Raw genomic sequence first — 15,568 nt, forward strand, 5'->3', positions numbered from 1 at the left:
ATTCCGAATTGATAATCACTCCTGTTCCTGCAGTTGCAGAAGAGCAGCAGCAGCAGCAGCCGGGCCACAGGACCACTTGCCTGTGCCAGTGCTCACATTTCTTCACGCCAGATCCTCAATTCGGTCAGAAATGAAAACAACGATTCATTATCACGCCCCACCTACTAGGCCCCCGGAGCAGCCCGGAATGCGTCTCCAGTTTCTGCGTCTGGTACGACGCAGGCCCAAACCTGAACCGGTGCACCACAGCAACCCGATTCGCAAACCAAACGATTTAAGCTATTCCTGCCTTTTTGGGCCCTTTTTTCCTCAAAATCGCTCAACGTCGTCGATGATCACGCCGATGATGATGATGGCGATGACGATGAGGATTCGGGTGAAGCTGGAGTGCTTGCTGTGGCGCAGTCACGGGAAACTGCTCTAGGGTACATTTCGGTTAGCCGTAGCGCTTGGAGCTAGAAAATTTTCGGAACCCGAACCGGGAACGCTCATCGTCGACCATTTCAGGGACGACCAGCAGGTCCCGAGAGTAAAATTTCGACTCCAGCGAACGGATGAGTGTTGTTGTTTCGTACCGTACTGGCAATCCCTGGTTTTAAGAGCGTACCTTTGATACGAAATGATACACTTTTCTAATTTCGAATTCCTCCGACGCTGGTCTTGTTCTTCAACGCCCAACACAGCAGCGGGGTGGTTCTCGATTGACGAGATCGGTTTTTGGGCGGAAAAAAATTTGATCCTCCCCTGTCCTGGAGCTTCCGGACGATGGATTGTTTCGTTTTTTTGTTGTTCCATCCAAAACGACTCACTGGACATGGATAGTGTTGCCTTGATTTACACGCTCGTCCAATACGCGCCACCGGTCGGATGACGTTGGTGGAGAAAAGTTTTATATTGAAGTACCGTATCACAGGCCACACGGCTTTCTGCAGAAGCTGCAGCTCCCAGCGCAGACACTTTCGAGCTTACATCGAAAGGAATTCTGAGCCGCACGCTGCACGCGGAACCAGTTTAACAGGCGCTCCAGCTTTTTCTGATGTGCTGTAATCTGCCGCGCCCTGTACCTGTCCGTGCTAAACGAGAAATGCAACGGGGAAAAGCAATTTCAAGCAAGAAGACGAAAAAGCATTGCATGAGCCATTGCCTATGGAAACACCTTTGGCACGCGTATATCGTTATGACTAATTGCATTTCTGGAACCGAAATGGAACGGCGGACGGACAAGCCCGTCTGGTCGGTTGCAGCCTGCCGTGGAGAAGTGTCTGCAAACCACTTGAGCGCCATCCATACATTTATTAATTGCATCCGAGTCAAACAACTTCTTCCGAGCAAACAGTACCTGAACCGGTTTCGACCCGGTCCCGAGTTCTCCGCAGTCCATCCACTGGATAGGCCTTGATTTGTTGGCCAGCGTGTGCTCGTTTTTCGGAATGCTGCTGCCGTCGAGCACAGGAACTGAAAAGAATTATGGCCCACCACCAAGACCAGACCGCTCATTCGCTCAACGGCCACTTTGACACGTGTCAATCAAACTGGTGTAGCCGGCGTACACCAGGCGCAACCGACCGAGATGAAGCTACTTGTTGCGTCCCGCCGTCAGTTTTACTGTTGGTTTTGTAACGTCTTGGAGCGGGGCCACTGGACTGGAAGCACGGGCGGTATGCAGCAAATGAAATTATTCAATATTGCCAAGTGCTTCACGCAACAAAGTTTGTCCGAGAGGGGGCCGTGATTGACTGGCCGAGTGTTCGAAACAGTAACAATTAAGTTTAACACAAATTAATGAACTCGTGCAACAACGCCGTCCGATTTTTAATCAGTCCGATAAAGAGCACCATCCTCAAGAGCCAAGGGTATCCGTGTTCGAGAACGAATTAAAAACCCATTAGCACTAATAGTTACAGAACTGGCATACATTTATTATTCATAATTTCGCTAGCCGTTCATCGTTGATGGAAGGAGCGGCCCGGTGGTAGAGGCGATAGAGGCGCCTGTGCCTGCACACAGCAGGATAGGGGTTCAAATCCCATCCGGTTCGTCCCCCCGTAGTGAGGACTGAGTATCCAACTAGGCATGGACTGACTCCAGCAAGACAGGACAACTTCCAGCAGGCAAGGCTTCCATATATTCGACGCAGAGTACTGGCTCCGCAAGGGTTTGTTCGGCCGATTTTGCGGCAAAATCTAAATCATGAATAATTTGTCAGGACCAGATAATCGACCTTCGAGCGTGTGAGTGCTAATTTGTTGGAGCGAAAATGCTATAACTTAACTACGTCTTAAACCTACGAATGATGCCCATAACTTCACACCACACGGTAAAACGGGCCGCAATAATCGTTTTCACCGCCGGAACAAATCCCCGATACACATTTTATCTCACCCTCGTTGTGCAAGGCCATCTCGTGCCATTACTTTTGTACTGCTTTGGCCACTTGAGCTTCACCCTCTAATGCTGGCGAAAAGACCAATAATCCCATCAACCATACAATAGGTGGCCAAGCGTACGATCGATAGAAAAATCACTACGACAATACATTTCCATTTGTGCGCCAGCAGCCAGAATGGGTCCGAATCATTCCCCGGACCGGAACCGTAGTATCGTACGAAGAAGGAGTGCTTTCCATTTGCCAAACGAACGACCGCTTCAAGCTGTCTCCCCCGGGGAGCTACTTTACAGCAGGATATGCCAACAAACTGATGAACGTTTGCCGTGCCTTTCGGCAGACCACCGTGTCCGAGTTGCTGCCGTTCCCCGTGCTGGACAGATGTTGGACATTGCGCCATGCAAGGGAAAAACTTGTTGAAAGTTTCGTTCGCAGAAGGAATCAGGTCGGGCTGGTCGTTGGTTTCCTCCCCAAACCATGGTGGAGGGCAGAGAAATGCGACACGGACTTGCAAGTGTCACTACAAATCGGTCCTCATTTACGGCAGCGCCCCCCCGTCTCTGTTCGTCCCGTTTCCCGGCACTAAAGGCAAGTGGTAATCCGGTGCGGGTTGAAAAACAATTCGACCTTAACATACGGATATTGCAACAACTCTCTGTTGCTGTGTCCAACGTTCGTTCGTTCGTTCGTCGGTTGTAGCCGTTTTTTCCATCGACGACGACGACGTCGACGAAGCTTCGCCGGATTAGCACGCGGCGAATGGACGGATGGTGACTGCGGAGGTGACAAGAACATTCGCACAAACAGTACGGAAACAAGAACTCTGATCCGTGTTAAAAGTTATTGCACACATAAATGCTAAATGTTCGCCATTTTCAATGCTAACTTTCTCTTACATTTGTTTCTCTTTTCCCTCTCGCTCTCTCTCTCTCTCTACAGATTATCCGCGTGTAAAGGTAGGACCGGAAAATCCGTTGCGAGTCGAACGGGACAGCACGGCACTGCTGGAGTGTGCCGTGGACTCGAAGCCAAAGGTGCCGAACGTGCGATGGACGCGAAACGGACGACTCATCAGTTCCTCCCCAACGCACCCGATACAGCGCGTCTCGGTGCAGGACGCCGGCAACTATGCCTGCTCGGCCGACAATGGGTTGGGTAAGGTGGGCGAACAGATCATCACGCTCGATGTCCTGTACGCGCCGATCGTGGTGATCGAGTCGAAAACTTGGGAAGCGGAGGAAGGATCCACCGTGACGATTCGCTGCAACGTCACCTCGAACCCGCCGCCGATATCGATCGAATGGTTCAAGGAGGGTAGTCCGGACTTCCGCTACACCGGGGACATTCTGCAGCTGAGGGGCGTAAAGGCAGAGCATGCCGGTCGGTACGTGTGCAGGGCGGTTAATATGATGAAACCTTACAATGGGAAGATTGTGGAACGAGTCGGTAACTCCACCGTCGCCCTGCTAGTACGTCATCGACCCGGTCAGGCGTACATAAATCCCAGCAAACCGGTCGTCCATGTTGGTAACGGTGTGACACTGACCTGCTCGGCGAATCCACCCGGATGGCCCGTTCCACAGTTCCGCTGGTTCAAGGACGCTGTCGGCGAGTCTCTGTCCAGTAGTAAAACTATATTGGCTCAGGGCTCCCAGTACGTGATACCACGGGCACATCTCGGTAGCGAAGGAATCTACCACTGTCACGCCGTTAACGAGCTGGGCCATGGTCCAACGGCCACGATCAACCTGGAAGTTCACCAACCGCCTCAGTTTATCGGGAAGATGCAGCAGCACATGACGAAGAGGGTAGGAGACACGGACTTTTCGGCCACTTGCCACGCAAAGGGGAAACCACGCCCGATGGTCCGGTGGCTTAAGGACGGTCGGGATATCACCACCGATGCCAACATGTACCGAATTAGCACCAACAATAACGACGGGCTCAGTGGCATGGTAACGGTGCAGAGTACGCTACTCTTCCAGGGGAAGGCACGTCCGCACAAAAACCAACTGCTCCCGAGCGATCGTGGCACGTACACGTGCCTCTTCGAGAACGAGGTCAGCACGGCTAATGCGAGCATGAACCTGCGCATCGAACACGGGCCAATTGTGCTCCATCAGTACAACAAGGTAGCGTACGAAATCAATGAAAATGCGGCCGTTATGTGCCGGGTGCAGGCCTATCCAAAGCCCGAGTTCCAGTGGCAGCTGGGAACGAACACGGCTGCCCTGTCGATGTCCTCCGATGGGCACTACGAAATCAACACTACCACCGACAACAACGACATCTACACGAGCGTACTGCGCATCAACCGGGTCAAGCACGAAGACTACGGAGACTACACGTGCCGGGTGGGCAACTCGATCGAAACGATTCGCGCACCGATCCGGTTACAGCCGAAAGGCCCGCCGGAAAAGCCAACGAATCTGGGCGTGGCGGACGTTGGCTCGAACTACGTGTCTTTGGTTTGGGATCCCGGGTTTGATGGTGGCATAACCAACACAAAGTTCTACGTGTCGTACCGCAAGGTAGCCATCCCTCACCACGACCAGGTGAAGGAGGACTGCGGCATTGTGCAGCAGGTTAGCTCAGAATGGATGGAGTACGACTGTCAGCGTGATGTGCCGTGCAGCGTAACGCCACTGGACCAGTATCAAAGCTACGTGTTTAAGGTGAAGGCGATCAACATGAAGGGTAATTCGGAACCTTCCAACGAAGTGGCGACCACAACGAAGATCAGCAAGATCCCGGTCCCCCTGCACGTCGGGTTCGATCCGGACACGAAACAGCTCGGCCTTAACATCGGTGCAACCTGTCTGGCGCTTATTGCGGTGGTGGAAACGATCGGGTTTCACGAGAGTCCCATCGCGACGTGGCAAGTGGTGCAGTCCATTCCACTGTCAGTGTCCGGCAACGGTCCAACGTACAAGGAGCAGGTGCTGGAAAACATGTACTCCGCCCGCCGTTCAAGCGGTCGATCGATGGCCAGTGACGACGATTTTCCGATGGCGCTGGAGGAAGAAATACCGCCCAAGGTGCGCGTAAAGCTGTGCTTAAAGTCGAGCCATGAGTACTGCGGGGACTATATGGATGCGGAAAGTAAGTATTGCACCTACTCGGTAGATTACAACCGAGGTTTTAATCAATTTCCCTCATTCTTTCCCACCCATTTCCTTCCAGTTGGTCCTGCCCTCATACACGACTCGGCATTCATCGCTACGCCGACCCTTATCGCGATCGTGGTTTCGTGCGTCGTGTTCGCACTGTTCGTTGGCCTGATGCTAATGTTTTGCCGCTGCAAGCGCAATCAGACGAAAAAATCGAACCAATCGAAAGATTACGAGATGGATTCGGTCAGACCGTCCATAGTCGCCCAGCAAAGTCAGGCTCCACCGCCCTACTATCCCACGACCACCGGGCTCGACAACAAGGCTCTCGAGCACTCGATGGATCTCGCGCTCGCGCTCGAGGATCAGAAAACGTCCGTGTACGCAACACACAACGGGTACGGGTATCACACCGGCACGAGCATACAGGTAGCCGGCCATAGTCTACCAGCCAACGAATGTAAGTATCCCGGAGCCGTACGCATATCGTTGAGTTCGTTGAGATTTTCCGATGTTCGGTTTCGCGTTCTACGGTCGTATGTTTGCAGCTACATTACTCTTTGGAAAGATTTTTTTTCCTCTTAACAAACAAATCAGTTTCAGCTCGCTAGTTAGTGTTACTCCTTTTCCTCTAGTGGTAGGTTAGCAGCATAGTAACTAACGGTTAGTACGATCGACCGACTCTTTGCCAGTTCCGCTCCGCCACTGCGCTCATAATTCAGTAGCAGCGTTTCCAGTATTTATGTGTTGCGCTGTCCATATCCATCATACTAACCAGATCTTGTTCACCTAACATCCACTCATCAACCAAAACACCCTAACAGAGGTAACACGGTTAAACAAGCGGGTTGGAAGATTGCCTCTGTCCTCTTACACACTGTCTCGATCTCTTTCCTTACCGATCTTCACTTCCGGCAGATGTCCCCACGATTTTCTAACACTATTTCTAACACAAACGACCGTATTTTTTCCAACTCCCATTCAATGCCAATTTCTTCTCTGCGATATTATTGCTTCTACTAATACCAGGACTAGCAAGCGCCATAACTTCCATTCCAGCAGGTAAATAGTCATTAATACCGTCCATCCACCGTAACCTTTCTTGTTGCTGTCCCGTGCACTGTAACCTCGGGTTTGGTTTTCCATGCAAAAGAGTGTCTAGCCTGCAACTGCACCCCCTAATAGCTTGCTGTCCGGTATCCGACCCGAGTGGCTCCCATCAAGAGTGGATTGTTAGTTTGCAAACTGGTAGCGATGCATTAGCTGTGTGTTACACAAACAAACGAGCTTTGTTCCTTAGTTGGATGTCACCTAAATAGCTTAGAGCCATTTCTAGCACATATACCTAGCTTATTCTCAGCAAGACTTTCTCACAGTAGAACTAGCGAAAGCTGCACCATGCATGTTACACTTTTCGGTTTGAATTTGTTGTCATTCTATAGCTTGATTTCCATCACTACTCACACTCTCCAAATTGTCGCACATGAAAATAGTAAAACCTCCCCTTGTGGTAAGAACGTTCCGATGGAACTTTCAATTGACGCTACAACAGCGCCCGCTAGCTGAAAGCCAACGTGTCATACATTTTCCCCACACATCAGCACAGTTAATTCAGTCAAATGAACTTGTTGGCTTCAGCTAACCAAGACCTCAATGCGCCCCGAACGCTTCACAAACAACAGGCGGCACGATCCTGCTACAATTGAGCCGCGTACTTAAATAACGGAAACTGGGCCATGAAAAATTAAAAAAGGGGAGAAACGTTACAATGGTTCAGCTTGATTCCATTTCGTGCACACGCAACGAAATCCTTTTTTCGCCCGGTTATTGTTCCTGTCTGCCCGGAACTTGGCATCCGAAAGCCGTTGGAAATGCAACGCGAACCTACGCGGATGTTATGTGCCGGGTGCGGTGTTGTTGTGCCTGCCACGGATGCTCCTGGATTTTTAACTATTAATCCCTTATCCGCGTATTATGTCTCACCAGGCGACCGACTTTTTGCTGTTCACTGTTCACCTCACACAGAAGCAGAAGCACCTCTGCATTTCCACGGCGCTCGGTTGAAGTTGTTGTTGTTGTTGTTTGCACATTGTTTGGTGTAGATTGTTGTTGTTCTTACCTTTGTTTTGCATTTCCTACAGCACCAAATAAGCTTAATATTAATAAAAAAAGAAACACACACACAAATCCACACCCTCTTTCTGTCCTTTCTTCCATCGCCACAGGGGTCACGATGGGTTACACGGAAAACAGTTACACCAACTCAAACAACGGAGGCAGCGTCAATTCGCAGGATTCCATCTGGCAGCTAAAGGGAGCACCACCGCCACCGGGCCCCGGCCCCACCACGATGGCCATCGGCCTGCAACCACTATCGATGGCCAGCCTGCACGGTGGTGGTTCGGCGTACGCGACCACCACGACCACTACTACGGCGGCGGCGGCCGGTACGCCCGGTCTCGCCTACGGGTACGATCCGATTGCCACGCACTCGAGCGTGTATGGTGGCGGTGGAACGATGACGATAGGGGGTGACGAATACAGCCAGTATCCCCACCAGGCGGGCACGCCCAGCCAGCACGGTGGCGAAGACGATTACCTGCACCATCATCACCATCATGCGGCGGCAATGCGCCAAAGCCAGAATCCCTCCCGGCAGCAGCAGCAGCAGCAGGAGTACTGCGGCGATTCCTACGCGTCTGTACATAAAGCAAAGAAGCGATTAGACCAGCCATCGCATTTCGGTACGGACGCGAAACCACCGGCGACCGCCCGGTATAATGCATTCGCTCTAATCGCTTACCGATTCCTTTCCATCCGTGCTTCTTGTAATGTAATTTCAGACTCATCATATCACGACGTTAGCGGTTTGCCTGATCCCTATCTGGATCAGCAGCAGCAGCAGCTCCAGCAACAGCATCAGCTAGATCACGAGGACAGCAAATCATTGCTTCAGCTTACCCACCCGCAAGACCACGGCAGCTTACACCTGCACGCACAGCAGCAGCAGCAACCGCAGCCAATCTACGAGGACAACCTGGAGAGCGGCTACTCGACACCGAACTCGCGGAATCGTCGCGTTATACGGGAGATAATTGTCTGAGAACAGCCCCGGGTACGGTTCGCTGATAGCGGATCGTGCCTGTAAGCTGGAAGTGCAAAGTCCATCCATTTCCGGTTCTTCGTTAAAATCACACACACACACACACACAACCCGCCCATTCCTACGAGGGTCTGGCCTGTACAGTGCATCCGGACGCAATGCTGCTCGAGTTGAGGACAGAAAAGAGACAGAGATCCGGATAGCAAAAAAGAAGCCATCATTTGCATAAATTGATGCGCACAGTATCGGTGACGCCCTGTCCAACGATCCGGACCAGCTACCGTGGGGTCCGTGATATTCGTACATCAATTAAAAGCCAAGGGGCAACTAGCAGTAGCTGTAGCTACATATCGCATAATGGTTCTACAAATTAGAAACAGACATAAAAAAGCACAACCAGGCACTATCTGGATCGGGATGCTCTTTTCTCCCTCATGTCACGGCAAATCGGTGCATTGCGTTCGGTCGGAATTATGGATGTATCTCTATTCATTATTGCTTCATCGGTGGCTAGCAAACAAAAAGCATCGGTGGCAGCGGGAGGCGACAATTGTTTGCCGGCAGTCCAACCGCAAGGACTCGCTGGTTGAAGCAACAAAAAACATGATCGAACATCGGTTGGTCAGCCCCAACCTCAACCAAGGCTTTAGGCACACATACCCGTACCCCGGTGCACATCCACTACGCTGCGGTTCGCTGCTAGTTTGTTACAGTTTGCACCAAAGCTAATTGTTTTAGTTTGACACTTTAATTTAAGTGCTGGTTGGCCGGTTGGTGCTGCTGCCCATGCCCCATGGGTGGTGATCAGTCCTACCGCGGTCAAACCAAACATGGGATTGGGACAAACCCGCGTGAGAGGGGGGTTCTCTTTACACACACAAACACACATTACACAGGCAGACTAAACATGTCCATTAATTGGACAGCGATGGGAGACACTCTCCATCGAACGAACAGTACACAATTAGGCCACCCGCGATTACCACAAAATGACTGATATCCCGACTGAAATTAACTACTCAAAATCGGGTTTTTTGTGTGACCAAGTAACACGGGCACCGTTGTACTTCCGCTCGCTCACTATAGTGCTTACTGTTTTATTTAAATGCGTTCTCTATACCAATGATTAGGATTAGGTTTCTAGCGTGTATGTGCGACATTTTTCCTATCAACCCATCGCCAACGCTTGCCATTTGCTCGGCCGATCGTCCCAGCATGCTGAATCAAATACATTCACAACGTTCCTGTAGGCCACTGTATGTGTCAAGACAGAAAGGATGGGCCACTGTACGTACACACAACTGGCTAGTAATGGTACGCACCCTAAGGCTAATCTATAGGAATCGGGTCGCTCCTGGTCGTCGTCGTTGTATTTGTGCCCGATACTCCGGCGGATTTTTTGCTAACTAGGTACACTTTTAATTAAAGATGGATAAGAAACAAAATAAATATGTGCCCTTACAATCGTACCACTGATCATCATCATTAGTGACTGCTGTGTGGAAGGATCCCTTCGCAAGAATCGACGCTTAACCTTGTAAGGACAGTTGTACAGGGTGAGGCGGGCTAGCATGAGTACCAAGGACACATGAGTGCGTGATATGCGTGAGTGATTTGTGTGGGTGAGTGCCTGCGGGCATGATAGTGCAGAATTGTAGCCGCAATCGTAATCGTGAGTGAACGATCGCCGATCGAGGCAGTGCGAGGATTTGAATCTAGAGTAAGAGGATTTATTTTTTAAATACCAGGGCCAACAAAAAACCTACAAACTTACACACAGTTCTACAACAGAGAAAAAAAACCCGCACCTAAACCTAAGCTATCGAACCCGATCGGAAGAAAGAGGAACCCGTAGATCACCGTAGTTGCATAGCGCACCATAGCCCATCCTGTCCGTCTCCAGCAGTAAGTTTTTGGTTCTTTTTTGGGCGGTTAGATTCTGTTCTGGCTACTGAGCAAGCTCTGGAAAAGGGTGTGGGAGTTGCTGCCTAAGTATATGTCGTGCGTGTACGTGTCCCGGTTTTGTGTGTCCTGTGTATGTTTTGTGTGCGTGTGGTGTATAGGAAATAACGAATTTATCTACTGCAAATGCGCAATTTATTAAATGTGTGTGCTGTATATGGCAACAAAATTCAAACGATCGGCCGGAACAAAATTGTATATCAGAAAACAAAACCCGCACACACAGACACACACACATCGGAATTTAACACTGTATTTATAGGATATCAAACACAAAATCGGACACGAAAATGAAGGAAACGGAAGGAAGGTGCTGTACAAACAGTTGCTTTAAAAGTGCAGTGTTGAATCATTTTTAAAAGCTAGCCTAACGCAAAAGATTCTCACCAAACAAACCACCCAAGCACACACTCTTGCACGATACAAGTACATACGTTCACAAAAAGCACGTGATTAGCAGCATTATTTTGTGTTTACGAAAACAAAACAAAAAGAAAGTTAGAAAACAAGCGTGTTAATAATACTCATAGCCCCCAGACCTGTGTAGCCTGGTCCGCCCGCCTGACATGGGTGGTGAATTTTGATTGACGGAAGCCCGCCGCCCGCGGTGAGCTTTCTTTCATCTGACAGTAGCGCCCTCTAGCGTATACTTTTTGAAACTCCACTCGCTTCAAATTTTTGTCCCACATTGCGAACCGAACCTGTTTACTTTTGTGAATAATCGTGAAACTAACTTTGTCCTGATTTTCTTCTCATTTTATGTGTGTGTGTGTGTGTGTGTGCGGTGTGTTCGCGTGTATTCATAGCTATTCGAAAAATGATCTCGTTCGCACAAAAGAAAACAAAAACAAAAACGTTTCGATCTTCTGCCAGCCCGGTCGTCTGTTCACTGGCGTCGGTCCGGGCGGTCCGCTGTAAAGAAACGGGAAACGTTGAGATGATCATGCTGTTTTTTGTATGAAAATATATACGAAACACTAATTTTAAACAAAACTCAACTTACTAGATAGATAGGAAAGCTTTTGCCCGCCATAAGATGCGAACCGGAACCGGAACCGAAAGGTGTCAGGAAAGGAGGAAGAGCCACACGTTGAAAGTACGGATAGAACCGGGGGGGAGGGGAATTAATAGAGCAATGTAAAAACTAGCCCGTAAGTGTAAAACATTTAAATATAATTATTATAAATTATAATGAATCAAACGTTCCGGCAGACAGACAGCAAAGACGCGACACTGTTGAACACATCGGAACGGAAGATCCAAGCCTCCAACCATTGGATGATGTTGGAGCCCCGTAAGCTTGGGCCGGGTAGCCGGGTTAAAGCTCATACGCAAACTGTACATATACTGAGGTAGCCGTACGAATAAGGTCCACAACGCAGTGGAGGAAAATTGAAGGGCGAAAATGCTCCTATCACTTATCACACACACAGCACACAGGTCACGTGCGAGATTTAAGCAAATCTATATAGGCAAAAGTAAAACTGTACGTTCACAGCAACTATAGAGCATACGTATGAGGATGGGGAGGTGTTACGAGCTGATCGAACGACGATCATCGGATCCGATCAGTCCACATCAAAAACGCTGAAACACAACAACCCGGGCCGGAACGGAAGAACCGTTCCAGGGGATTAACATGTTGACGGAATAGTGCGGCAACATGGACATTGTGTTTCTTTCGTGTTTTATTTTCGCGAAACGAACAAACTGAAAAATGATATTTTAAATAAAGCAAAATGTACGAAAACATATTAAACGATTGATTACTTTCATCTCGAGCGAAAGAAAAGACAATTTGATGTGAAATGTCAGGAAAACGGTAGGTAAACTTTCAAACGGATTTTATTTTGTTGCAAAACGTTGCTCCATGAATCACTCGAACTTTTCCTATTACGTTGGCTCTACTTAATAAGTTTGCACCTCTCTGCCGGCACTACTAACTTACTGAGCGGCGCTGAAAGGCGAAGGTGTAAAAATATGAACACAAATCGGCTCAACACGTAACGGGGCGCAAGTCGTGGCACGTGGAGGTGACAAAAGTTTTTCAATATACAATTCCTTCGCTTTTTTCCGCTTTTGCATCTCATTGTGATACGAAAACAAACGGGCGGACTCGCTCTACGCAACTTTGCCTCTGGTAAGCATTATTGTTCGGTTGTTGTTGTTAATATGAATCTTAATCTTGTGCCCCGTTAGTTGTGCTCCACATGGAGCCGGACAAAGTGCTGCGAAACAAAGTGTTTTTCTCTTGTTTTTCTCTCTCCTCATTGCTCGGATGGAGCAAAGAAAACAGTTTTTCTTCAAATCCCCGCTCGTGGTAAGGTTTCTGGTTCGTTTGGCCTGATAATTAATTGCACTTCCCTAGCAAACTTTAATCTTTGTAAACACATGTTTCCCGTCATGGACAGACAGAAGAAGCATTGTGTCCTTTGTTTTTTGAACGGTCGTTCTGCATACGAGCCCTGTCTTTATGTAAAACTTTGACCAAAACTTACACACTACTTTGTATAAGTTTGTTTGGAGTAGAGAGAGAATGAGCGGGCATGTTTTCGACGAAATGGGGCACATTTTTAAGTCAATAACTGACATGGGAGATAATGCGGTACAAAAATTATGATGTCATTTGCCACAGATTTACCATACCGAGTCACATCAACACGGATTGCATGAGTAACAAATGTTCCAAAAACGTTTCTGGCACTTGTCAGGGGATAATAAATCGCAAAAAAATAATGTGCACTCTAAGTGATATGATGTCATCATAAAGATGGGAAGCTACTCTCTAGAGCTACCGATCCGGGGATCTCACACAGTGGAATCAGGGCTTTTGATGAACTTTGAAATGAGAACTCTTAAAGTAATTGATACAATCTAAGCTTGTGTGGAGCGCGAATCTGATCTACCTACTTTCTAAATGTGTATCATTTATCGTTGCTTTGGGGAACTATTGCTTCACTAACAATCATTGGGGAAAATAATGTTGAAGATTAAATATTGTTGGTTGGCATGGACCAACGCAACAATGTGCATCCAAACCACTGGATCCTCTGGAGACGGACTGCGGACCTCCGTTAGCTAAAAATTTTCAGGTTGCCAGCTATTGTGTAACTACAGATACGGGGCCGGCTTCTTCTTCTTCTTTCTTGACCTAACGACCCCTAAAGGTCGTTAGCTTGCCATTTCTAGCTTACTACACTTATTGATACCGCATAGTTGGATAGTCAGGCCTCACTATGGGGGAATGGCCAAGGTGAAATTTAAATCCCGGGCCTGCCGTATGAAAGCCGGCGCCGTTGTCGCCTCTATCACTCTATAAGGCAGTATTAAGCCCGAGTAACCGCTAGGAAGACTATCCAATGAGTTCTTGATATCAAATTGAGCGTCTAGGTTGGTCTCAATGCTCTCGAAATGTCCTTTGCAATAGGAATTCTGCTATTGGAAGCGAGCAGCGATAATACCCCAGCGACTTATACTGCAACACATCATAAGAGGTTTGTATAGAATTTACATACAGAAAATCTTTTGTCTAGGCCCTTTCGCACCACATCAGCCAAGCTACAGTAAAAGACGGGACAAACACTCACTAACGATACCCCATTTAAGGGTTTTTGACTGCGCTGATCAGCTGCTGCAACGTTCCGTATCTGTGCCACTTAGTGTAGTAGCTCCTCCAGGTTCTCCTGCCTTATTCCTATTTTGATCTTGTTTCTATAGGATCTTACTCCCAACTTCTTCTTCTTCCTTGACACTATAAAACTTGAAAGGTCTCGGCCTGCCATTTCTGGCTTTCTGTGACTTGATTTTACCCGTAGCTAAATATTCAGGCATGCGTGCGGGGGGGGGGGCGGTCTGGATGGGATTTGAACCCCGGTCATGTCGCCTCTAATCAGTATAGTAGTTCAAATCTCTTGTTGAGAGTCTCTTCTGACTCCACCTATGAACAACTGTGCAGAGAAGCAGTATGGTAAAATCCATTCAAGCAGCTCCTTTGATCAAGCTTATCAGCCGTCTGGATTTGCTACAGAAGTTCTACGATACTGGTTGCGATCAAGCGTCGTCGTCTACCAATCCAATATCCCGATCGCTTCTGACGCTCAAATCAACGAATATTAAAGACACTTTCACTTACAATTTACAAAACATGTTAGAGCTTCAAAATAATTTTTTTTATAATAATTAATAATTATGATAATAAGAATAGTAATAACCAACGCGATCACTCCATCTCACACGGACTGGTTTAAGATTAGGAGCAGGCCTTGCAAGTTTAATTCGCTGCACGATCTGTCTATGAGCAATGAAAATATCTCAGTCGCATTCAAGGCTGATGAAGTTATTGATTTTTATCCTGGTAACGGCATGAAAATAGCACCGTACAACTCAAACTTCAACGGAGTATAATCAGCAAACGACTGGCTAGCCCACTACCACCTCTGCCCTCAAAGAGTTTAATTACTATATTATTCTCTCAATATCCTTGAACAGCAATGCATCCAGCTCGAAGCGACTTTAGAAAAAAAAAAACAACACACTTCATCAGAATCTGAAATTCGCAATCTATCAAACACCACCTCTCAGCTCATTTCCATTAAGATCTAATTTTTGGGGGGCCAGGCCCCTTTTCCAGCCAAAAGCGTGCGATACAAACAAATTCTAAGACGTTCTCCGTTAGCTCCCCGCTTTAAGTGCCTCTCTCTTTAAATATACACACACACAAACACCAACAACCGTGATCGATGCCACTTCCAGTGGTTGTGTGGACCAGCAAAGGTGGAAAAAGGTGGAAAAAGGCGGATGGTTCATTTCCATTCTTCGGTACGGTTCAGATAATTTATTTTTAGCTTTTCCACACACACAGATACACAGGCACACACTCACACCAATATCCCGTACGCTGGTGGCCAAACCCAGCGACCACAATTGTATTTTCCATGCTGATGTAAAGTAATTTCCATGCCCCAGGTGCTGAACGAACTGTTCATGGTTCACGGTTGAAATGCACAA

At 48.2% G+C, this 15,568-nt stretch overlaps 1 protein-coding gene across 6 annotated transcripts in view; it reads left to right on the forward strand.

The window, feature by feature from the left end:
- Window positions 1–12,320, forward strand: part of LOC118511075 (hemicentin-1-like) — a 170,544-nt gene extending 158,224 nt beyond the window's left edge. For 5 of the 6 annotated variants that reach the window (XM_036053743.1, XM_036053741.1, XM_036053742.1 and 2 more), the window contains exons 6-9: window positions 3,326–5,488; window positions 5,570–5,956; window positions 7,722–8,240; window positions 8,340–12,320. In XM_036053743.1, coding sequence (XP_035909636.1) covers window positions 3,326–5,488; window positions 5,570–5,956; window positions 7,722–8,240; window positions 8,340–8,599 — 3,329 coding nt within the window. In that variant the 3' untranslated portion in view covers window positions 8,600–12,320. Of the gene's footprint in view, window positions 1–3,325; window positions 5,489–5,569; window positions 5,957–6,525; window positions 6,559–7,721; window positions 8,241–8,339 lie in introns of those variants that run through there. The other variant, XM_036053746.1, reaches the window with a different exon arrangement.
- Window positions 12,321–15,568: the final 3,248 nt, after the last annotated feature.

The sequence above is a fragment of the Anopheles stephensi genome, chromosome 3 (assembly GCF_013141755.1).
Source record: "Anopheles stephensi strain Indian chromosome 3, UCI_ANSTEP_V1.0, whole genome shotgun sequence".
Lineage (NCBI taxonomy): Eukaryota > Metazoa > Arthropoda > Insecta > Diptera > Culicidae > Anopheles > Anopheles stephensi.